We start from the raw sequence: 23,503 nt of genomic DNA, 5'->3' as shown, positions 1-23,503 counted from the left end.
TTGTGATGTGTTGTTTTGTGAACAAAACAAGAAAAAGTGGCGTTTAATTGTCCGCTGTATTATGCAAGACTCCAGCAATTCAAAAACCAACTGTCTCTTTATTGCCCTCTGGTGGACAGTAAAAAGTACCTCACCTTGAGGGAATTGGACACTCAAAAATAAAAAAGAAAAGATCCTTTACAAATGGAAAATATCAAAATACACTGCCCACATGGCTATCAAAAACATAGAGTATATACAATGGAAATTTAGCCGATGCTACCCTGCAGTCAGAGAACAAGCATACAAAAACCGAAAGCTCATACATGATCATCTGTTCTTGTCTCTCACACAAACGCACACATTCGCTCTCTAAGCATTTTAAGGACACGCAAACATACATACACACTCGTAACAAAGCGCACATCTGCTTACAAACCCGCTGTCTCCCTCCCTGCCCAAAGTCAAATGTTTTTAACCCGGTTTCCTCCCATCTTAAACTTGTCTCCTGATTGGCTGGGAGTAGCAAGCCACTCCCTCCTCAACTGTCTTTCTCTACTGCAGCCAGAGTGACGGTGGTGACTGGCTGCCCTGTGGCGGTGGCCAGCGTGACTGTGTTGACGGGCTGGCCGAGGCCATGCAGCTGCACCCGGGCGAGTTTCTTCTGTTCGCACTCCGTTACCAGGTTGTTGAGCTCTGCAGCGCTGTATCCAATCAGAGTCCTCAGGTCACACACAAACTTGTAGACAAAGCGCTTACCCTGCACTTTGCTGATCATGTCTCCGTCATAGTAGTACCTATAGAGAGAAGATGAGATTGATGGATAGTGTTCTTGTTGAAATTTTATATTCTCTAAAACAGTAATATATATTGCTGATTACTAGTTGCATCTTTTCAAAATCGACCTAAACTAGAGAGGAAGTGATCCACACCTGAGAGCTCTGCTTAGTTTCTCGTAGTTCATGGTGGGCTTATTCTTGCGCTGGCCCCATTTCTGAGCTACCAGCTCAGGCTGATTGAGTTTGAACTCGCCTTCCTCTCCCACCCAGGAAATGCAGTCCCGGGAGTCCTTATCCGTCAGCAGCTCCAGGAGAAACTGCCACAGCTGAATCTGACCGTTATTACCTGAGAGGTCACACAACAAATTAATAAATCAACTCGACAATCATTTATTAGTTAGTAATAAAAGATAATTCCGGTTCTTAATTCTGATTGGTTGAGCAGTGTTCAAAGCCATTGTAAATTACTCTACAAACCTGAGATAAATATTAAAATGGTAATACTTTACAATAAGGTCTCATTTGTTAACATTAGTTAATGTATTAACATATACTAACAATGAGCAATACATTTGTTACAGTACAGTGTTACAGTTTATTAATCTTTGTTAATGTTAGTTAATAAAAATCCAGCTGACATTTTATGTCTTATGCTAAAAATGAATAATAATAATTAATTAATAATAATTAATATAATTAATAATTAATAATAAAAGCTGAATTTTCAGCAGCAGCCATTACTCCAATCTTCAGTGTCACATGATCTTTCAGAAATCATTCTAATATGTTGATTTGGTGCAAATTTTTATATTTTTGTGGAAACCATGATGAGAAATTTCTATTTTATTATGAGTCGAAATTTTAAAAGAACAGCATTTATTTGAAATATTATATAACAATGTAAAAAAGTCATTTATTTGAAATATATAATGTAAAAGTCTTTCAACGTGACAATGTAAAATGTAAAATAATGTCACTTTTGACTGATTTAATGTGTCCTTCCTGAGTAAAAGTATTCATTTCTTTTTTCTTTTTTAAATCATACTGACCTCACCTTTTGAGCAGTAGTGTACATTATATAGGTGGCATTTCAAAGATTATTTACTAATTTCATCATCATATATATATGAATGATATTGTATAATATTTCTTATAATGATGTAATTTATACTGAAAAATTAAATGCATTTATAAATAACATTTAAACCACTTACATTAATTTATATCAAATAAACATAATAATATTGATAAACCTGAGCTTTTATACTTGTACCTGTGCGGTTGCCAGGGGAGCTGCGCTCCTCTCCTGAGATCCGGGGGGCTCGGGGTGTTTTGTTGTGCTTCATCACCTTAATGGCTGTGGGTGTGGCCTGCTGCACGGGGGCAGGAATGATCTGCACAGCTGGAAAATATCAAGACACTGTGTTACCCAGAAGACTAACACATGCTCCTTTCATCGAAAAACTTAAGCGTTGCCGGGAGACACAAAACTGCCCTTTAAGCAACAGTCATGTGCAGGTTATATAAAGTGTTATTCAGGAAGCTACTTAAAAAGTGCTTTTGTTGAAGATTCAGGATCTATTGGTACTCACGCTGATCAATGGTGACTGTTGCTTCCTGACCCTGATCCTGACTCGCAAGTACATCTGCACAAAGCATTAAAGATTGAAATTTGGTTAAAAATTTTGTGATAGAGAAGGTTGCATCTGAGAATACTCCGTTTTCTTTGTGAAACTTACACTTGCGTAGAAGCTCCAGGTGGCTCCACAGGATCTCTCCACTGGGCACTCTTTGGAGGAACTCGTCCTGGCTGAAAGCACAGAGCTGGCGGCCAGGGATGTGAATGCCACCCACCTCCATTTCCTCAATGCCGAACTCCTTCATAACCCAAACTGCCCAGTGGATCACCTGATCTGCTGTCCACTGTACCGGGTCTGACATAAAGACACACAAAGCTCATCAGAAGGCAGTGTTTCCATTACATTCATTCTGCCGTGGCATGCTGCCACACCAAAAATCATCCCCACCACAGCTGCAGCTTTTGAGTGACGTCCGATGTTGTGCGTACTATTCTGTGTTATTGTATAAAAACATTGTAAAGCACCATTAAGTTTTTGTGCACTATATTCCAAGTGTTCTAAAGCCATGCGATAGCTTAATGTAAGGTACAAATGAAAACTGAGTTAAGTTAAAGTTAAAGTTAAAGTTAAATGGCAACTCATCCTTCCTCAGTCATTCTCCATTCAGCATTCAAACAGCGTGTCACATTCGGTTACGACAGTAACACGATAAAACTCAGTCCAAGATCAAAGTTCCCATTATTATACTTTATTTGTAGATAAAGGTCTATGGTTTTTCATAAAAGGACTTTATCTTGCTGGAGTTTATTGCTGTTTCTAAATCATGTCATCTTTCTACCCAGGTGTCTGTTAGATCACAACACTGGAATAGAGAGAACTATGAATTAGGGCTGCAGCTATCGATTCTTTTTGTAATCGATTAATCTAGCACTTAATCGATCGATTAATCAATTAATCGGATAATGATCAAGCATTTGGCTTTTATTTCTAAAAAACAGAGGTATTGGTTCCAACTCCAACATTTGGCTCCAAAACTAAGCCTTTTTATTGCAATTTTTACCCATTTAGTGTTTATAAGTGCCAGTGCCAACAATTATATAGCAATACAGTTAAGTCAACTTACTGTAAAACATGTATAACATGTAAAACTATGAATACAAACTTAAATCGTAAAGGCCATTTGGCCTTAGTTTTGTCGTCTTAATACAACATTACAAAAAAAGGATTGCACCTTCTGCAAATTACCCACCTGAGAACAAAAACACATGCCGTGTGTGAGGAAGAGTGACGCCCCAGTCAGACCAGTTGCTTCATTGCAGTTTGGTACGGCAGAAATAGCCTACATACAATCATTTTCAATAGAACAGTGCATTTGGCTTGCATCACTTGCATTGCGGTGCATTTTAGGTGAAGCATCCGTTCGAAAAATCGCGTCACAACATCACGTCCCTGTGTATACAGTGAATGCATGCTGAAATTATTGTTGCGTGGCTACATAAAAAGTTTAAGCATATGTGATGCATTGCCACGATTGGTCTGACTGGCGCGTGAGAGAGACGAGGGTGCATGCGTGTGTGTGTGAAGGGGTTCTTTTTTTAGGCTATACTCTCTTACAATTGAACGTGAATACGTTTACTACTTAAAAACATCAAAGCTAAACATTATATCTATCTTTACTCTCCGCCATCGCGCTAACTAAATTCAAAATGTCACGCGCTATGGTGTGCTCCTAGCCTGACTTCGTCATACTCATATTCTAGGCAGAATGTGAGTCTGATACTGCTCCATTGCACTTGAATTATGGGGCGTGTCTTAACCGAACCAGTAAAAAAAAACTCTGCACTCAATTGGATAGACCTACAACCAATCAGAGCAACGCAGTAAGTGACGTATGTTGAACTTGTACTTAAACTTTTGCCGAATCCCGTTGGAAGGACGGCAAACACATCTTTCCCATCGACAAATGCCTTGATTGCGGTTCTTTGTTCGTCTTTTAAAATTAATGCGCTGTCGATTTCTTTTATTACAGACGTGATAGCGGAATCTAAACATCTTACTTCTCCAGCTGCAGTCATCGTTGGTGAAAACCAATTCAACCCAAGCGCGCTTTGATGACGTGGGTGGTTACGTAACCGCAGATAGCCTGACCATCATCGATTAAAGCCCGTCCTGGCAATTTGATTGGCTCGGCCTTCTGGGAGCCGAGCATAATTACTCCACAATGGATCGAGTCCAGACCGAACTTCCCGTCCAAAAAATGTTGTGGGCGGGGTTCGGGCTGGCACCCAGGCTAGTGTGCTCCCTGAACATTGAACAACGGTCCGTGTGAATCAGATCCCTGCGCGTATAGTGCGCGTCATATGAATTTAACGAGGCTTTGAGGCAGAGTTTTTGCCTCGAGGAATTTTTGTAATCGAGTTAATCGAGTAACTCGATGAATCGTTTCAGCCCTACTATGAATTGTTCTTCATGCACACAGTAACTGAAATATAAAACTTAAAAGAAAAGGCTCAATAAACTGTTGCATAGATATAATACACTAAGCATCGATATCTCTTCCCTTTGTGCTTTGAACTTTTCACTGAGAAGCGCTACACACTGACTCCATGTTGCTTCGAGCGCATCATTCTGCGCACGGGATGCACATAAACGCTTTGTGCGGCTCTGTATTGGAGCCTTTCATATTATAAAACTTGCGCAATTAAAGATTATAAATAGCCTTTCTTATTCTGTGCTATTTATCATATGTTGTTGCCTCATTAAAAAGCTGCACTATACATTTGAAAGAAATGTCTTTTCATTTTATAGTATATATATATATATATATATATATATATATATATATATATATATATATATATATATATATATATATATATATATATATATATATATATATTTTATATATTATATATACTTGTTTTATAACAGTATTTTAGTAAGTATTTTATAACAATACAAAGAGCAATTCAGAACATTTGACCTTTTATTTGTTCCCCACTAAATGTATTTTTTCACTAAATAAAAAATATTGTGCACTCATGATTTTTCTAGAATAAGTTTAGCTGCTGAATTATCCACTAACCTAATTTATGATAGTATTTTTGCCATAGAGGGTGCGTGGTCCATGGGAAATCACCCATGGATAACGCTCCCTCCCCATGTGGAAATAGGGGTGCACCAATACCGATACCAATACCAGTATCGGTATCGGCACGATACCGAGCTCATGTACTTGTACTCGTACTTGTAAAAATATCCCCGATACCAAAGACTGATACCTCACATGACATAACTGACAGCATTTTCCATGCACATAGACTCTGGCAGCAGCAGAAACAATGTCAGCCTCAGGGGTGTGGAAATACTTAAAAATTAGTAATGACACATTGCGAACTGCATGCTTTCAATCACAATTCGTTATCGATTAGTGAAGGCGGGATAGGCGGAATCGCGCTGAATGACAGACCAGAAGCGCTCTCTCTCGCGAGCACGCTCTCTCTCTTTCTTGCGCGTGATCCCAGTTCTCTCAGATAGCGCGCAATCGGTTCTCCTTGCGCCTGAATGGTCAAATGCACATAGTTGTCAAAATGTCCATCGTGTGGAGTATCTCATGTAAATACAGTCGGTTATGGCTTAAAGGGTTAGTTCACCCAAAAATTAAAATTGTCATTTATTACTCACCCTCCTGCTGCTCCACACCTGTAAGACCTTCGTTCATCTTTGGAACACAAATTAAGATATTTTAGTTGAAATCCAATGGCTCTGTGAGGCCTTCATAGGGAGCAATGACATTTCCTCTCTCAAGATCCATAAAGGTACTAAAAACATATTTAAATCAGTTCATGTGAGTACAGTAGCTCAATATTAATATTATAAAGTGATGAGAATATTTTTGGTTCCCCCTAAAAAAAACAAAATAACGACTTATATAGTGATGGCCGATTTCAAAACACTGTTTCAGGAAGCTTCGGAGCACAATGAATCAGTGTATCGAATCTGCTGTTCGGAGCGCCAAAGTCGCGCGATTTCAGCTGTTGGCAGTTTGACACTCGATCTGAATCATTATTCGATACACTGTTTCATTGTTCTCCGATGCTTCATGAAGCAGTGTTTTGAAATCGGCCATCACTAAATAAGTCGTTATTTTTTTGGCGCACCAAAAATATTCTAGTCACTTTATAATATTAATATTGAACCACTGTACTCACATGAACTGATTTAAATATGTTTTTAGAACATTAATAGATCTTGAGAGAGGAAATGTCATTGCTCCCTATGGAGCCCTCACGGAGCCATCGGATTTCAACAGAAATATCTTAATTTGTGTTCCAAAGATGAATGAAGGTCTTACAGTGTGGAATGGCATGAGGGTGAGTAATAAATGACAGAATTTTCATTTTTGGGTGAACTAACCCTTTAAGTGGACGTAAACGTTTGGGTGAAAACAGGATCTGTGTCAGTATCCATGGATTCGGTCTTAAAGGGACCGTAGCCTAATTAAATATTTGTCATTAATGTTAATAAAACAACAAAAGATGTTAAATAAATGTATATGTGGTATATAAACCTACTGTATCTGAAAAAGTTTAGTTAATTTGTATCTCTATAGTATTTGTTGTTTGTAATTTCAAATTTAAGTGAGTTAATCTAGTAGCTTTTGGTGTCAACCTTATTTACTAAGGTTACATGTATCAAAAACAACGAAAACAATAACATAACTTATTTTATAGGCCCATATTCTTTTCTGTTACTTTATTAATTTTTTGTTGTAGGGCAAGTGAAAATTTTGGCGGGGCAAGTAAAAAATTTGAAAAAAGCGTTGAGCCCTGAGTTTGTTTGTAAATTTCTTTTTGTATAACAACAATTATATATACACACTGGTAATTATGCCCTTTGAAGGTTATTGGACAATGTTAATTTTTTGTTCTATAAGTTTGTGACAAGCACATAAAAATGTATTACTTTTTTCATTAGAGTAATAATAAAGAAGTTGTCCTACATTCATTAGTCTCACTGTGTTGTGCTTGGAAAACTGCAACATCACCAAAAAATAAATAAATATAAATAAAAATAATAATAATAATAATAATAATAATAAAAAGAGATAAATTGATAAATGTACAGGCATCGGCATTGGCATCAGCGAGTACCAGAAAAAAAAAAAATATCGGTACTCGTACTTGGCTCTTTAAAAAAAATGGTATCGTGCATCCCTACTTTAAATTTATCAAAAGTGACAGCAAAGACAAAAGATGTCATGTGTTCCACAAAAATATTAAGCAGTACAACCATTTTCCACATTGAGTAAGAAATGTTTCTTGAGCACCAAATCAAAATATTAGAATGATTTTCGAGGAATCATGTGACACTGAAGACTGGAGTAATGGTTGCTGAAAATTCAGGAATAAATTACATTTAAAAATATATTAAATGGAAAACAGTTTTTTTTAAACAGTAAATTTTTTTTTTTACTGATCTTACCAACCCTAAATCTTTTACAAAATCTTTAAAAAAATTACATTTAACTCTGAAACATGGTCAATGGACAATATCAATAGAGAACTCACCATAAGGAATGTTCAGTCGAACCTGCTCCTTGCGGTAGCCTTCCAATGCGGCCGCCCAGCGGGTCACCTGCTCTGAAGTCTCATCAGGAATGGCTGCTCGCTCCACTGCAATTACATGTCCGTCCTCCACCAGATGGGCTTCCTCGCCAGCAGCCGCGTCTGGATCGATCACCACCTCCACAGTCTCCACTGGTTTCACAATCTCCAGAATATTCAGTTTCTCTTCACCTAAAACAGACCACAAACCCACAAGCTAGCCAAGTTTGTTTGTTTTTATTATGGCTGTAAATGGGTAGTTGTCACATAATTTTTTCATCAAGATGTATCTTAGTATTTTATCTAGATATTTCACTATTTTCAAATCACCTTTTTACCTTCACTAGCTCAATTTAAATGGTCCATTGTGTAACAAAGTCTCTCAATCAATATGGGCTCATAAGGGCTGCATGCATAATTATAAAAGAATTAGCAAAGTGCAGTTTAAAACTGCAAGTCACACTGCAGGACGTGTCAACTAACCAAATATTTTCAGTTGTCTGAAAGGCATGTTGACAAGTTTAGATTTGTCGAACAGCAATATGAGATCATTGTAAACTGTTACCCTGTTTCGTGACAATCTGCACGCTGAGCTGTACTGTGCCATCTGTCTTCACTCCTTGATCGAACAGGCTGTGATCAGGATGCAGCTACATGAGGAAAAAAGCAGAGACAGGGAGTGAAGAGCTGTCAATGAATACAATGAGTGCGCTCAAATAAGATTACATTAACAAAGCAGCACATACTAGGATGTCCTGCAGACAAATGTCATATCCATCCAGCGGGACCTGAAGACGAGGCTCCAGTAACTTCTTCAGGTTACCGATCGGCTCATTGATGTCAATGTCTTGAGTGATCAGTTCAGCTGCTGTGATGGTTTGCTCCTCAATCCTGACATATGGTCAAATGAAACAGATCATTTCACAAGATACACATTGCTCAATGAGATGATTCCTCAAAAAATATATCACAGAGAGGAAAAAAAGGATGAGAAAGACAGAGAAATCACTTACCCTTCCTCTAGACACTCCTGTTTCTCCCGTCCATCAATCTCAATTTCAATCATCTCCTCTGTCTCACTTTTTGACATCCCTACAACTCCTTGTCCAACTATGAAGTGAATGCATTTAAAACAAATAAAAAATACAACATGTAAAGAAAAGGACAAAATATTTTTTGCAATTAATTTAATCACAAAGTGTACAATTATCAGTAACACTTTAAAATAAGGCCTCATTTGTTAACATTACTTATCTAACATGAATTAACAACAAACATTTGATTTTTACATCATTTATTAGTCTTTGTTAAAGTTAAAGTAGTTAATAATATAATTGCTCCTTTTTTGTTAATGTTAGTTAACAGATGCATTAGCAAACGTTGAACATTAACATCAACTAAGATTAATAAATGCTGTAGAAGTATTGTTCATTGTTAGTTTATGGTAACTAACGGTAACAAATAAAATATTATTGTAAAGTGTTACCAAATTAACTCATGCTTATAACCTTATAAATAAAAATAGGAAGCGTTTATTTTACATTATTTTAAGCATTTTAAACAACAGTTTAGTTATATAAAACATCTAAATTTGTCCCAAAGGCAATAAAGAGTCGGGTTGACGCACTCAGAAGTCTCATAAACTCTCACGCAACACCGAGGCTTTTGTAGAGTACAGGCCCACAATGACATTTTCCCCACATTAGCACTCTTATTAAACACAAGAGACGCACTTATTTATAAAATATGCATTTCATTTGGTCAATCCATTTATAATTTTAATGTGTAGATTTAAACGCAATATTTTATTAATATTATTTCCACCAACGACTGGGTGGGAAGACGACGCGCGAACCGGTACAAACGCAGTTGCCATGTTGGAATGCTTTTGGGTTTCGTAATATAACCGCAGAATTGGGCGTAAAAGACGACTTTTTAAAACTTCTAAAACTTTCAGGGGTAGCTATACATCAAGACTTTTGATTCTGGAAAGTTAAAACGGAAATGGAAGAAACGGAAACAAAACAAGAGAAGGGCAGATGTAAAAGCAGCCGGAAATCCTGGCCGAAGTCACGGCGGCTGACAGACTTCCGAAAACAGCCGTGCGACTGAAGAAACGGACGGAAACATCACGGTGTTTAATTATGCGGTTCGTGCGGAATATAATATCAACGGCAGGTACAATCATGGATGGAATATGTATGTATACCTGGCCTCTTTGTTAGCTGCTTAGCTTATGCTGACGAAAGACAAGAGAGACACGCCTGGTTGAACGGAATATCTGCTCACGCGAACAGCTCGCGCTAACTTTGACCAAAACTCGCGCGTCTGTTCACTTACGAGCGAGTTATAAACGTCTACAACATCTCTCAATAAAATAGACGTCTTTCAAATGATCCAGAAGAAAATAGACTGATATTTTTACCTACTGTTTGTCGGACGTGAGAGGGCTGGGTTATTGTCAGTTCTGTTAGCACTCCAGCTAGCTCTATTTCCCCTTAGGATGCTAACAGTTAGCTCGCGCAGAAAGCGGGAAAACTGACACGCTTATAACCTCACACACTTGTAACATTCTTATTTCTGTCCGCGTTTATCTCAGATAAACTAGTATCGCGGCTCAACGTACCTCTTTATCCCGTTCAGTAAGTGCTGTGTTGGAGTTTTTTTCGGACTAAAGCTGGGTGTCAAGGGCTATAGTTTAGTGTGTGTGCTAATAAGTTGAGCGAATGTTCATGCTGGTTTTTGGTCAACATTGCATTGGGGGCGGGGATGAGCAGGAGGCCTCGCTGCCCACTGACAGCAACATGTACTCCCCACTCTGTGCAGTTTTTCCACAGTATAATATCATAATATATATATATGGGTATTTATTTGGGCTAAATAACAGCCAGCGGCAGATAACCGAAAGTGTTGAACCGAAATCATCTCAAAGTTATTACTAGATAAATACGTAAATACATATTTATATTTATACATTACATAATGTGCACATATGTACAATAAGCCTTGTTTATTTCATCTTTATGTAGCCTGTAGTATTTAGGGGATTTGTATTTATTTTATTCTTATTTCATTTTTCTGTCTTGCTCCTGGAAACCACAACACATTCCTTGAGTGTTTGTGCACACTTGGCGAATAAAGCACTTTCTCTTCTAAAGAGTGTTTTGATTTTCTACAAGCTGATTGACACTACAGTCCTGTGACACTTCAAGTAAATGTTCCCTGCATATACATTGTATGTTTAAAGAAGTGATTTTGAATGTGACTGTTATTTCTTGAAACCAATGATTAAATAAACAACATGGAAAACTGATTTCTGTATTTCTTTATTTAACAGTGAAAGTGTATTCTACAGTCATTTATTCTGTGTAAAAAGAGTAAATATTGCAGTTAAGTCTGAATTTTGCATTTGCTTCATTTGTAACAAAAGACCTGATTTGTGGTTCATTTGAACCACAAATCAGCTAAACCAAGCTGTTAAATAATCTCAAGCACATTGTTTAACTCGGTCTAGAAGGTGTTACAGAGATAGTGTGGTGTTCTCTATGGTGGATTGTTTGGTTTTCATTATGCATGTCTAATGAAAATTCTGCTTCTGTTGGTTAAGCCTGTTTCTGTTATTAAAAGAGAAGTGTGCCAATCTGTATTGGGTTGCTGAAAGGAACTTTCTTTCTCTTGGTTTTCTGTGCACGCTACCCAAAAATGAAAATTCTGTCATTTACTCACTTTTATTGTTCCAAGCCAGAATGACTTACTCTCTTCTGTGGAACTTAAAAGAAGATATTCTGAGAAATGTCTCAGTTTTTGTCCATACAGTAGAAGTCAGTTCTTCAAAACATCTTTTTTGATTCACAGAAGAAAGTCAGAGGTTTTTGAACAACATGATGGTAATTTTTCTCATTATGAAATACCCATCAACAGACAACTGATGACACTTATTGAAACATGAAGAACCATTCAAGGTGTCTGTGATTAAAATTCTACTTAACATTGATTGTATGATGATTAATAGACTTTAAAGACATCCTGAGACAAGTCAAGCTTGTTTCCACTTAAATCAAGTGGACCATCACATCTGTAGTTGGGCGTTTATGCTCAGTGACTTGGTGAATGAAATCATTACCTGTAACCTGCGTAGGACAAATCTAATATGCAATAGTGCAACTTTTGTACAGTATCTATAAACACTAGATTGTCTGAAGTGAAACTTATATGAGACAATTACAATAATAATAATAATGTCCAAAATAAATGAACACAAATAAAAAAATAAAAACATCTAACAGTGGTAAAAGAGAAACAGCAAAGATTAAAGGGCTAGTTCACCCAAAAATGAAATTAATGTCATTAATTACTCCTGTAAGACCTTCGTTCATCTTCGGAACACAAATTAAGATATTTTTTGATAAAATCCGATGGTTTAGCGAGGCCTCCATTGCCAGCAAGATCATTTCCTTTTTCAATGCCCAGAAAGCTACTAAAAACATATTTAAAACAGTTCATGTGACTACAGTGGTTCAAACTTAGTTATGAAGTGACAAGAATTGTGGGCCAGAAACAACAAAATAACGAATTTATTCATCAATATCTAGTGATGGGAGATTTCAAAACACGTGAAGCTTTAAAGCTTTATGAATCTTTTGTTTCGAATCAGTGGTTAGGTGCATGTATCCAACTGCCAAAGTCACATGAACTATTGAAGTGTCAAAACACTTGATGTAACGAAGCCTCGTTTACTGAAATCATGTGATTTTGGCGCTCTGAACCACTGATTTGAAACAAATGATTCATAAAGCTTTGAAGCTTCATGAAGCAGTGTTTTGAAATCGCCCATCACTAGATATTGTTGAATAAAGTCGCACTGTAGTCACATGAACTGTTTTAAATACGTCTTCAGTAGCTTTTCCGGATTTTATAAAAAATATCTTAATTTGTGTTCTGAAGATGAATGAAGGTCTTACGGGTGTGGAACGACATAAGGGTGAGTAATAAATGACAGAATTTTCATTTTTGGGTGAACTAATACTTTAAATTTAAGTCTGTTGTGGATTGTTCAGCTGTAATCAGACCTCACCACCAGGGGGCGTGAGTTTTCTGCTCATAGCCCATAAGAGCAAATAAGAGGCAGATTTGATGTAATATTTCATTCTCTAGCCATTTGAGGTCACTTTAATTTACTTCTGTCAGCATGGTGCTGTCCAAAATGTGCACACTCTTCAAAGCACAAAGGATTGTGTATGTTTGTAGTGTCTCGGCTGTGGAGAGAAATGAACATTATAAACAGAAATCTCTACAGTGCTATTACTGTCTTATTTGACTAGTGAGTTATAAATAGGAAACTTTAAGACTTACATCTGTTGGAGGGTTATAGTTGGTTTTTGTTGTGCTGAAAAGTGAAGAGAAATAACCACTTAGTTTCTAATGGTCTGTTATGTGTTATTCTTATAGGTTAGAGTGCATTAAAAAGTGCTGCAAAAGACTTACTTTTGTTTTGTCTCTGCTTTACTCTCTGTTGGTAAATGCAAGACTTATGTTAGTTTATCAACAGGTATAGTAAGTTCATATACTGTAGACTCTGTTAGTTTTGAATGAAGTTAGCACTCACTACGGCAGCATCGACAGCACCCTCGTCTGCAGCACAGACAGATGGCCACACAGCACGAGAGAAGCAACAGGAGCGCTGCCACTTCTAATGCTATGACTATGGTCATGTTGAGCTCAACTGCAACAGATCAAACAGATATTCAAAGGGATCGTATGCACTTTTTTATTACACTATAATGTGTTTTTGCTGGGGTAAAAATTAACCCAAACTCTACTGTTAAAAAAATAGTAAAAAAAAAAAGTATATATATATATATATATATATATATATATATATATATATATATATATATATAGTGTCTCCAATGTTTCAATATGTTGATTTGGTGCTCAGGAAACATTTCTTATTATTACCAATGTCCAAAACCATTTTTGTGGAAACTGATAAAACACTTTTTAGAATTCTTTGATAAATAGAAAATACAAAAAACAGCATTTATTTGAAACAGCAATGTTTTGCAACATTATAAATGTCTTTACTGTTACTTTTGATCAATTTAGTGCATCCTTGCTGAAAATTTTCTTTCCAAAAAATATCTTACTGACCTGAAAATTTTGCAATACAGGGATTTAGGTTTTTACTGGGTTTTAATTAGGAACTTGAAGGGAAAACAATAATTTTGAAATTACTACAAATATTTTTTGGTATACTATAAATACATTTACATATTTGCAATTGTACTTTTGTTATATTAAATTGATATACTTAAAGTCTGCTAAATTGGAACAACTAATTTTTTACTTAATACACTTTAGTTATACAGAAGTAGAGTTGCGGTCCAACTAAAGATATACTTAAGTATATTTTATGCTAAAAAGGAACCATTGCAAGTATACTTAAGGTACATTTTAAATATCTTGCATTTGAAAACTGATATTACAGTGTTCATACTATCCCCACTAATAATAAGACAACAGTTCAAATTGTGTTAAAACACATTTTAGGCTTAATAATAAGAAATGTGTATTGTGCAATATAAAATTGTTTCATTATAATATTTATATCAGTAAGCCTCAAGTGATATGTCAGTAAATGTTAATGGATTTGATTTTGTACTATACTTAGTATGAAATAAATGTAAATGCAAGACCCAAATGAAAATAATATAGTCAACATCAACACAACATGAGGGTTTTTTTTCTGCTACCGTACCTTTAAGATTACATTTTCATTTTAATCTTTTGACAATATTTCAAAAGATCAAGTAAAATTGATTTCTCATTATGTGGCCCTTTAAATCACCAATTTGTACTTAACTTACATTCAGTTATCTTCATATGCCGGCCTGCACAGCTTTTAGGTGCCCCCACTCCATTGGAGGCCTCACATCGATACTGACCCTCATCAGATTCTGATACCGTCTTGAATTTCTTCACAAAAGGAAAAGAAACAGTGTAAATCACACATGTCATGAATGCATCAAAGACAAACTATAAACAGCATTTGTTAGCCGTCAAAAGAAAAAGGCAACAGGAAGTTCAGTGTTTTTATCAAAATACATGTTTGTGATGGAAAGAGATTATAGCACTACACCAACCAAAGTCCCTGTTTTGGGGTCAAGGGTGTAGTGGATTTCCTGATGATTGCCGGTGTAAAGTGGTTTGTTGTCTTTGTACCAGCTGTAGGTGGCAGCAGGAACGCTCAGTTTGTCTTTACAGTGGAGCTCCGCAGAAAATCCTTTCATGACTTTTTCTGGGACCTCACATGATGGCGCATGTGGCGGCACTGTACATGTAAGACAGATCATACAGCTCATTGATAGAAAGATTATTTATGTTTAAGACAAAGAGTTATGAACACACTCTTAAAAATAAAGGTTCTTTATAGTTGAAAAAGGTTTGTCGGACTCGGAAAAAAAAAAGGTTATTTTAAGATCTGTTTACTGAAAGGTTCTTTGGGGAACCAAACATGGTTCTTCTATGGCATTGCTTTGGAACATGTATTTTTAAGACTGTATCATTAACTGCATTTGTAAATAATGAAAATAAGAGTACAAAATACTTCAAATACTACAAATATTTTAATTCCCACCAAGCACGTTGAGGGTGACGATGATCTCCCCCAGCTTGATTTTGTCTTGGCGAGCTGTGACTTCGCATTGATACACTCCTGAGTCTTTCTGTGTAACACCACGGAGGGTCATTGTCGCCCCATCGATGGACGCACGACCCTTAAATGAACCTGTTAATGGTGAGACTAAGTCAGAACATTGTGAAGAAAAAATATTCGTGAACAGAAGTACTGCAGAACAAATGTTCACTGAAACACATTAAGGTGCAGTCACATTTACCATTGTTCGGCAAAGTTTAAGGGCAAAATCCAGTCATGTCAATAGGAATCTGAGCGATTGGGAGTTTCGCATGAGGGTGAAAGATTTCCATACACAGATTTGTGTTCAACAATGACCAACAGAAAGCTGCACTCATTGCTACACTACTGAAAATGGGCCTTTTTTGCTTGCAAAATTTTGCTGATGTGACCGAACCCAAAAGATTGTCATTTGTTGCCACAAGTGGTGTAACTGACACACTTAAAAGATTTCATAAAATATCTAAACTAATAAATATTGGTTGCAATACATTTTGGAATGGGCAAAACAACAACCCACCTGTAAAATCACCATCAAAATAAACATATGAAACATCTTTGCCCCTCTTCTTCCATTCAACACGTGGGTTCGTTTCTTTCTCTGTCCTGAACTCACAGGAAAGGACAGCATCTTTTGCAAAGAACAGATAAAGTGTAAGTCCGAAAGCTTTTAAGCACATCCAGCTGATTATCTGAAGACTAAGTAACTTACTTGTGTTTTCATGTACCTCCACTTTTGCTTTACTTGTAGTGACAGTAACAGGATCTGAGCTAGGAACTGGAGGAGAGAAAAGATACAAACAAACACATGAATGTTGTAACACACTCCCACAGCATTTTTATAACAGCAGACTTAGTTTGTAGAAATAGGGAATGATAGTTTGCCCCATCATTTTTTGTTTGAGGACAAATTGAAATTCTGGCACACACTGTTAATATAACTTGCACAGTAAAAATAAACTGACAGTAAAAGACTAAAAATTGCTACAGTAAAAACGTTTATTGGTTAGCGGTACATTGCCTTAGCCAACTATATAGAGTAAAAAACTGCAATAGATCTAATGGGACATTTCATGTCATTTTTACGGTAAAATTCCCAGACATTCACAGATTTGTGTGTTCACACCTCACATATGATATTTAGGGCCCGAGCACCGATGGTGTGAGGACCCTATTGGAATTGCTCAGCCAATTATTCTTCTTCTCCAAAATGAATCACATTTTTGAGGGCCTAAACATTCTCAAAAACTTTGCACACGCGTCAGAAGTGGTGAAAATTTACATCTGATATGGGTTTCAGAATTAGGTGTGGCAAAATGGCTTGATAGCGCCACCTACAAAATTTCAATTAAGTGCCCTTCGTGCTACGTGTCACGTACAGTTATGAAATTCAGTAGACAGATGTAACAGCCCAATACCTACAAAAAAGCCCCTGGGTGCAATGCTTGTAAACCCAACAGGAAGTGAGATATTTTGAATTTTCTCTACAAAATTTTGGCAGTTTTTGCCATTTCCACATGTTGTACTTTAACGAACTCCTCCTAGAGCTTTAATCAGATCATCATATTTGGTCAGTCTAATCTAAAGGCCTTTGTGACGTTAAATTGCGAAGATCTAGAGTTTTCGCTGAAGGGCGTGTCCGTGGCGGCCTGGCAAATTTCGATGTTTCGCCATGAAACAGGAAGTAGTTGTAACTCGGGCATACAATGTCTGATCTGCCCCAAAATTCACATGCTTTATTAGAGTCCTGACCTGAATACATCTCTATGGCAATATTCAGTTACAGTCATAGCGCCACCTGGGGGCAACAGGAAATTACATGTTTTACACTGTAATTAACTCCTCATAGAGATTAAACCAGATCAACATCATAATATGGCCAGTCTAATCTAAAGGCCTTTGAGATGTTAAATTGCAAAGATCTTGAGTTTTCATTGAAGGGCGTGTCCGTGGCGGACTGACAAAGTCTGATGTTTCGCCATGTAAGGTGAATCACTTTTTTAAGGGCCGAAACATACTCGAAAACCGAAACTTTGCAGATGCGTCAGAAGTGGTGAAAATTTACGTCTGATATGGGTTTCAGGATTAAGTGTGGCAAAATGGCTCGATAGCGCCACCTAAAAAATTTCAACTAAGTGCCCCTGACACTACGTTTCACGTACAGGTAAGACATTTGGTACACACATCTAACAGCCTAATATCTACAAAAAAGTCTCTTGGAGTGAAATCTGAAAACCAACAGGAAGTCAGATATTTTGAATTTTCTTTGCAAAATTTGTGCAGTTTTTGCCATTTCCAGACGTTGTACTTTAACGAACTCCTCCTAGAGCTTTAATCAGATCAACATCATATTTGGTCAGTTTAATCTAAAGGCCTTTGTGATGTTAAATTGCGAAGATCTAGAGTTTTCACTGAAGGGCGTGTCCGTGGCGGCCTGGCAAAGTTCGATGTTTCGCCATGAAACAGGAAGTTGTTGTAAGTCGGGCATACAATGTCCGATCTGCCCCAAACTTCACATGCTTTATTAGAGTCCTGACCTGAAGACATCTCTATGGCAATATTCAGTTAAAGTCATAGCACCACCTGGGGGCAACAGGAAATTACATGTTTTACACTGTGATTAACTCCTCCTAGAGATTTAATCAGATCAGTGTCATTTTTGGTCAGTCTAATCTTAAGACCTTAGCAATGATAAATATCAAATATCTTGAGTTTTCATTGAAGGGCGTGTCCGTGGCGAACTGACAAAGTCTGATGTTTCGCCATGAAAGAGGAAGCTGTTGTAACTCAGGCATACTATGTCTGATCTGCCCCAAACTTCACATGTGTGATAAAAGTCCTGGCCTAAAGACATCTATATGACAATATTCAGTTAGCTATAGCGCCACCTGTTGGCAGCAGGAAGTGTGGCACTTTTACATGATTTTGCCATAATTCTCCTGTATTTACTCGCTCACATGCATGTCGGCCACTGTTCGCTGTTTTTCTGAGGCCAACGGATGGCGGTGAGCCCGGGTGCGAGGGCCCTTTCATTGCTGCTTGCAGCTTTAATTTCTCATTGAAATGACTGTTTTTTTTTTTTGTTGTTTTTCTTATCAGTTATGTAAATGAGGTATTTATGTTTCATCTAATGTTGTTAAATTAATGAGATTTAACATTAAAATTTGGTGTATTTTAATTATTTCATTAAATGAAATATGTGTGTGTGTGTGTGGGGGGGGGGGGTACAGTAAATTTAAGTTCCTCTGTAAAACTTAAAATGTTGCTTCTGTATTTTAATGGCAGTTCTGAAAAACAAAGTTTTTATTTTACTGTAAATTTTACCATAAATTTGACAGATTTTTTTTACAAAGTAATCACAAACATTCCTTTAAATGAGATTTCTTTAGTGTATATGTTAGTTCCTTTTTTAACTTTAGTTAAAGGTGCCATCGAACATTTTTTTTACAAGATGTAATATAAGTCTAAGGTGTCCCCTGAAAGTGTCTGTGAAGTTTCAGCTTAAAATACCCCATAGATTTTTTTAATAATTTTTTTTAACTGCCTATTTTGGGGCATTATTAAATATGAGACGATTTATGCTGTGCGGCCCCTTTAAATCTCGTGCCCTCCGCCCACGGAGCTCGCGCTTACCTTGAAAAGTGCATAAACAAAGTTTACACAGCTAATATAACCCTCAAATGGATCTTTACAAAGTGTTCGTCATGCATGCATCGGATTATGTGAGTATTGTATACTGTTATATTGTTTACATTTGATTCTGAATGAGTTTGAGGCTGTGCTCTGTGGCTAACGGCTAATGCTACACTGTTGGAGAGATTCATAAAGAATGAAGTTGTGTTTATGAATTATACAGACTGCAAGTGTTTAATAATGAAAATAGCGATGACTCTTGTCTCCGTGAATACAGTAAGAAACGATGGTGACTTTAACCAACAGTAGCCTACATTAGCAACATGCTAACGAAACATTTAGAAAGACAGTTTACAAATATCACTAAAAATATCATGTTATCATTAATCATGTCAGTTATTATTGCTCCATCTGCCATTTTTCGCTATTGTCCTTGCTTGCTTACCTAGTCTGATGATGCGGCTGTTCACATCCAGACGTCCTGCCCTTGTGTAATGCCTTTCATAATGATAATGTTGGGAACGTGGGCTGGCATATGCAAATATTGGGGGTGTACAGCCCGACTGTTACGTAACAGTCGGTGTTGTGTTGAGATTCGCCTGTTCTTCGGAGGTCTTTTAAACAAATGAGATTTATATAAGGAGGAGGAAACAATGGAGTTTGAGACTCACTGTATGTCATTTCCATGTACTGAACTCTTGTTATTTAACTATGCCAAGATAAATTAAATTTTTCATTTGAGGGCACCTTTAACTACAATGGCTAACATAAACTAACCATGAAAAGTACTTCTAAAGCATTTATTACTCTTAGTTCATGTAAAAAAAAACATTTACTAATACATTATTAAAAACAAAAATTGTATCTGCTAAAATAACTGAATGGACCTGAGCTAACACGAACTAACAATGAACAGTTATTAATTATGTAATGTTAACAAAGATTAATAAATACTGTAATAAATGTATTGCTCATTGTTATTTAAAGTTAGTTAACGCATTAACTAATGTTAATTAATGGGACCTTTTTCCAATTTTACTATATTATGACCCTGGGTAATACATTTTTTGTATATATTAAATAAGTAACTAAAAGGAATAGAGTGAAGAGAAACTAAAACACCGTGAAGTTTCTCCTCAAACTCCTGAAAACTCACTAACAGTCACTCCCCACTCTGGTGGTGCCAGGAACAGAGATGTGTAGGAATTTACGTGACGGATGGATGTTCTGGATAGTGGGGGGTGGCAGTCCAACCAGGTCTGATAACCTCTGAAAAACATCATGCACTTCTGGGGAAAGTAAGGGAAAATACTTTCCTTTTAACTGTGTAGCTCCCTTTCTATAGTCCAAAGGATGTGTGTACTGTAGAAAAGAACTGAGTTTCATATGAGACAAGACAGAGAAAGGCTGTGGAGGGTCTTTTTACTCAGACATACAAAGACTTACTGTGCTGCTGTAACTTAAAACCCCTTCAGCTGGAAGAGGACTAGAGTTAAAATCACAGCCCAACCCACAATGTATTTAACAACCATAACTAGCACTTAGTGGAATGATATCTGAAAGTTTTCAGGATAAAGCCAATCAATATTTTGAAAGTCAACATTAAAAACCATCTAGGGTATATCGTCATTTATAAGTGACGCAGAGAAAATCGCATTAAAAAATACAATAATAATATTCAAAAAAATTCATTACAAGGCGACATTAACACGTTCAGTCACATGCTGTCAAGGCTCCATTGTGAGTTAGACTAGAAAATACATATAAATCCAATAAAAAAAAATATCATTGTACATTCAAATGAGTTTTCTAAAGTTTTGGTCATTTTTAATGCACATTTTGTAAAATAAATAACTCAAAGACCAATGAATCTGTGTGTTATGCATAAATGACATAAAAGTCATTTTAGGGGATATATATTTTCTGTGTAGCTGCACTATTGTTCATTACTGGCAGGCAATATAATAGCCTTTTTGCCTGTGTTTTAGGTCAGAGAGGAAAAGCTGTACCTTCTCCAGAAAGTATTGATGATAGTGATGGCAGTGCATCAGAAAATAAGGCCATGGTAAGAAAGAAGTTGAAGATCAATGAGGATAGAAGCAGTGAGGGTGATGGCAGGGATGAAGAATATAAGTCATAGATTGTTGTGGAAGTCAGGCATTTTGGTACATTATCCTATGCCAGTTTGGAAGATGTGATCTATGCTACAACCAGAGGTCAGATGCCGTTTTCTATTTGCCTTACTACACTGACAAGCAGGGATGCTCCAAAAATGATGAAAAAACAGGTCAAGATCGAATTACATGTGAAAAGTGTGGGCTACACTTAAAAAAGATGAGTCTTGTTGATTTTCACTTGTGCTACAATCATTGATTTGGAATTCCAAGAAAGAAACAATGTTAATGTTTTTTTTGTTGTTGTTGTTTTTTGAAACACTAAGACATGGTTTCATGGTTTCCCAGGCAGTGAAGTTGCGTTTGAATTTGTTTCAAGTTTTAGACATTTTGTGAGTTTTATAAGATGAAACGGAATCTTACAAAAGCTTTTTAATGTTTTTTTGAAACAATAAGACCTTTTTTTTACCTCTTTTCAGAAGTGGTAAGTTTCAGACAATTTGCCAAAAATAATTTACCCTAATAGGACAAAGTTAGTTATGAATGACAAAACCCTAAAAAAAGGTCAAAAGTCAGATGTAGAAAACTAATTTTGAAAAAATTATTTTAGCCTTAAACATATATAAAATATTAAATCATTATTTTTTTCTAGCTTTGATTTCAAAATTAGAGGGTTAACCTAACATTTTATAGCTACATTTATCATTCTTTTAATATGCAAAAAAAAAACATATATTTAGATCTCTAGACTGGGTGGGATCAAGCATTTCTCATGGTATGCCGAGGAACCATAATCTCCATGATAATGACCAATACACAAGGAGTCAGTCAAGGGGCATCAGCGACATGAAAGGGTCCCTGCCACATCAGAGTGAAGTTCAGATCTGGACAGCTTCTTCACAGACATTTTATCACCTTCAGGATCTCATGTGTTCAAATGCTTTTTAAAAAGTTTGTGTAAACACAGTGTCTTACAAGACCACCGCCCATTCTATCCAGACCCTCAAAGCATCCATCTCTCTTTGAAAAAATACACAAAAACACATGCGCGCGCACACACACACACACACACACACACACACACATCTAATCATGGGTTTTCATGTTTTATGGGGACATTCCATAGACATAATGATTTTTAAACTGTACAAAACTGTATATTCTCTCCACTAACCCTAAACCTTCCCATCACATGCATTTTTAGGTTTTCAAAAAACATAACAGTATGATTTATAAGCTGTTTTATAAGAATAAAAAATGTCCCCACAAGGGCAAGGATTTATGGATATTGCCATCTTTGTGGGGACAGAGTTGTCCTGAACCACTGATTGGAACCAAATCATTCACAAAATGGTGCTTTAAAAATCATTCATGTCATAAAATGTTCTTTGTATTATTTGTAATATCTTTTAAGCAATGTAAATGCTTTTATATTCAGTGTAGCAGCCTATTGTATTCACAAGGCTAACACTAAAAATCATTTAATGTCGAGAAGAAATAAAATCAGTCTATATAATTATTAACAAGGCTAAATGTACATTCAATTTGTTGATGAAAGTTAGGATCTGTATTTTCCAACTCACCCCTCAGAGTTCCCACCATTTCAGTTAGAAACAAAATTTCTTTTTTTTTTAAACGTCCAGAACACGACATACAACATGAAGCATCAGATATTGAGAAATTGGTACAAGCATCATCAAAATACTTACTGTAGAGCAGCATGAGAAGAGCGGGAAAGGTTAGTAGATGTGTTGTGCTCATCTTCAGATTGTCTGGCTGGTGCAGGAGCGCGTGGCGAGTCTGATGTGTTTCTCGCTTCTCGGAAGTTCTTGAAGATGGTTTGCGCGTTCTCGACAGAACGCTGCGCGAGCTCGGCGCAGATGCTCTGAGACATGTGTTGCAGCTTTGCATATGAGCGACATATTTACAACATTAAAAATCTTAGGCCTATTTCTTATCTTTCTTATCATATATATATATATATATATATATATATATATATATATATATATATATATATATATATATATATATATATATATATATATATATAATATGTATATATAGCACCCTTGGTAAATATGATCAAAGACGACTGTAAAAATAAATCTGCATTGTT

The 23,503-nt window shown here is 36.4% G+C and overlaps 2 protein-coding genes across 6 annotated transcripts; both read right to left on the bottom strand.

Moving 5' to 3' along the window:
- Positions 1-73: 73 nt before the first annotated feature.
- On the bottom strand, positions 74-10,710 carry gabpa (GA binding protein transcription factor subunit alpha). 5 transcript variants are annotated; one of them, XM_067409394.1, is made up of 10 exons: positions 10,571-10,710; positions 8,958-9,054; positions 8,691-8,835; positions 8,510-8,594; positions 7,909-8,136; positions 2,498-2,692; positions 2,351-2,404; positions 2,032-2,160; positions 912-1,104; positions 74-776 (listed from the first exon to the last, which is right to left on the bottom strand). In XM_067409394.1, exons 2-10 carry the CDS (start codon positions 9,032-9,034, stop codon positions 521-523), a joined length of 1,362 nt encoding a protein of 453 aa, XP_067265495.1. In that variant the 5' UTR covers positions 9,035-9,054; positions 10,571-10,710; the 3' UTR covers positions 74-520. The 5 variants fall into 5 exon arrangements, with proteins under 5 accessions (XP_067265495.1, XP_067265497.1, XP_067265498.1 ...); XM_067409396.1 differs by having other exon boundaries at positions 10,370-10,642; XM_067409397.1 differs by lacking the exon at positions 10,571-10,710 and adding an exon at positions 10,154-10,361.
- Positions 10,711-11,276: 566 nt separating this feature from the next.
- On the bottom strand, positions 11,277-23,194 carry jam2b (junctional adhesion molecule 2b). The gene is made up of 10 exons (XM_067409398.1): positions 23,094-23,194; positions 16,350-16,415; positions 16,158-16,268; positions 15,581-15,730; positions 15,087-15,274; positions 14,811-14,919; positions 13,550-13,666; positions 13,429-13,453; positions 13,297-13,330; positions 11,277-13,199 (listed from the first exon to the last, which is right to left on the bottom strand). Exons 1-10 carry the CDS (start codon positions 23,143-23,145, stop codon positions 13,161-13,163), a joined length of 891 nt encoding a protein of 296 aa, XP_067265499.1. The 5' UTR covers positions 23,146-23,194; the 3' UTR covers positions 11,277-13,160.
- Between the last annotated feature and the right edge of the window lie 309 nt (positions 23,195-23,503).

Source organism: Chanodichthys erythropterus, chromosome 14, assembly GCF_024489055.1.
Source record: "Chanodichthys erythropterus isolate Z2021 chromosome 14, ASM2448905v1, whole genome shotgun sequence".
NCBI lineage: Eukaryota > Metazoa > Chordata > Actinopteri > Cypriniformes > Xenocyprididae > Chanodichthys > Chanodichthys erythropterus.
Note: the sequence above shows the minus strand (reverse complement) of the source record. Positions and strands in the feature narration are given on the sequence as shown.

Coding starts and splice junctions, on each gene's coding strand:
- gabpa (XM_067409392.1), bottom strand. CDS start 9,181: ATGAGGCCTTATTTTAAAGTGTTACTGATAATTGTACACTTTGTGATT. Junction 8,137..8,509: donor GCAGATTGTCACGAAACAGG/GTAACAGTTTAC, acceptor GGTCTGTTTTAG/GTGAAGAGAAACTGAATATT. Junction 2,405..2,497: donor CCTGGAGCTTCTACGCAAGT/GTAAGTTTCACA, acceptor TGCTTTGTGCAG/ATGTACTTGCGAGTCAGGAT.
- jam2b (XM_067409398.1), bottom strand. CDS start 23,145: ATGAGCACAACACATCTACTAACCTTTCCCGCTCTTCTCATGCTGCTC. Junction 15,275..15,580: donor CGTCACCCTCAACGTGCTTG/GTGGGAATTAAA, acceptor TTACATGTACAG/TGCCGCCACATGCGCCATCA. Junction 13,331..13,428: donor AAAGCAGAGACAAAACAAAA/GTAAGTCTTTTG, acceptor TTCACTTTTCAG/CACAACAAAAACCAACTATA.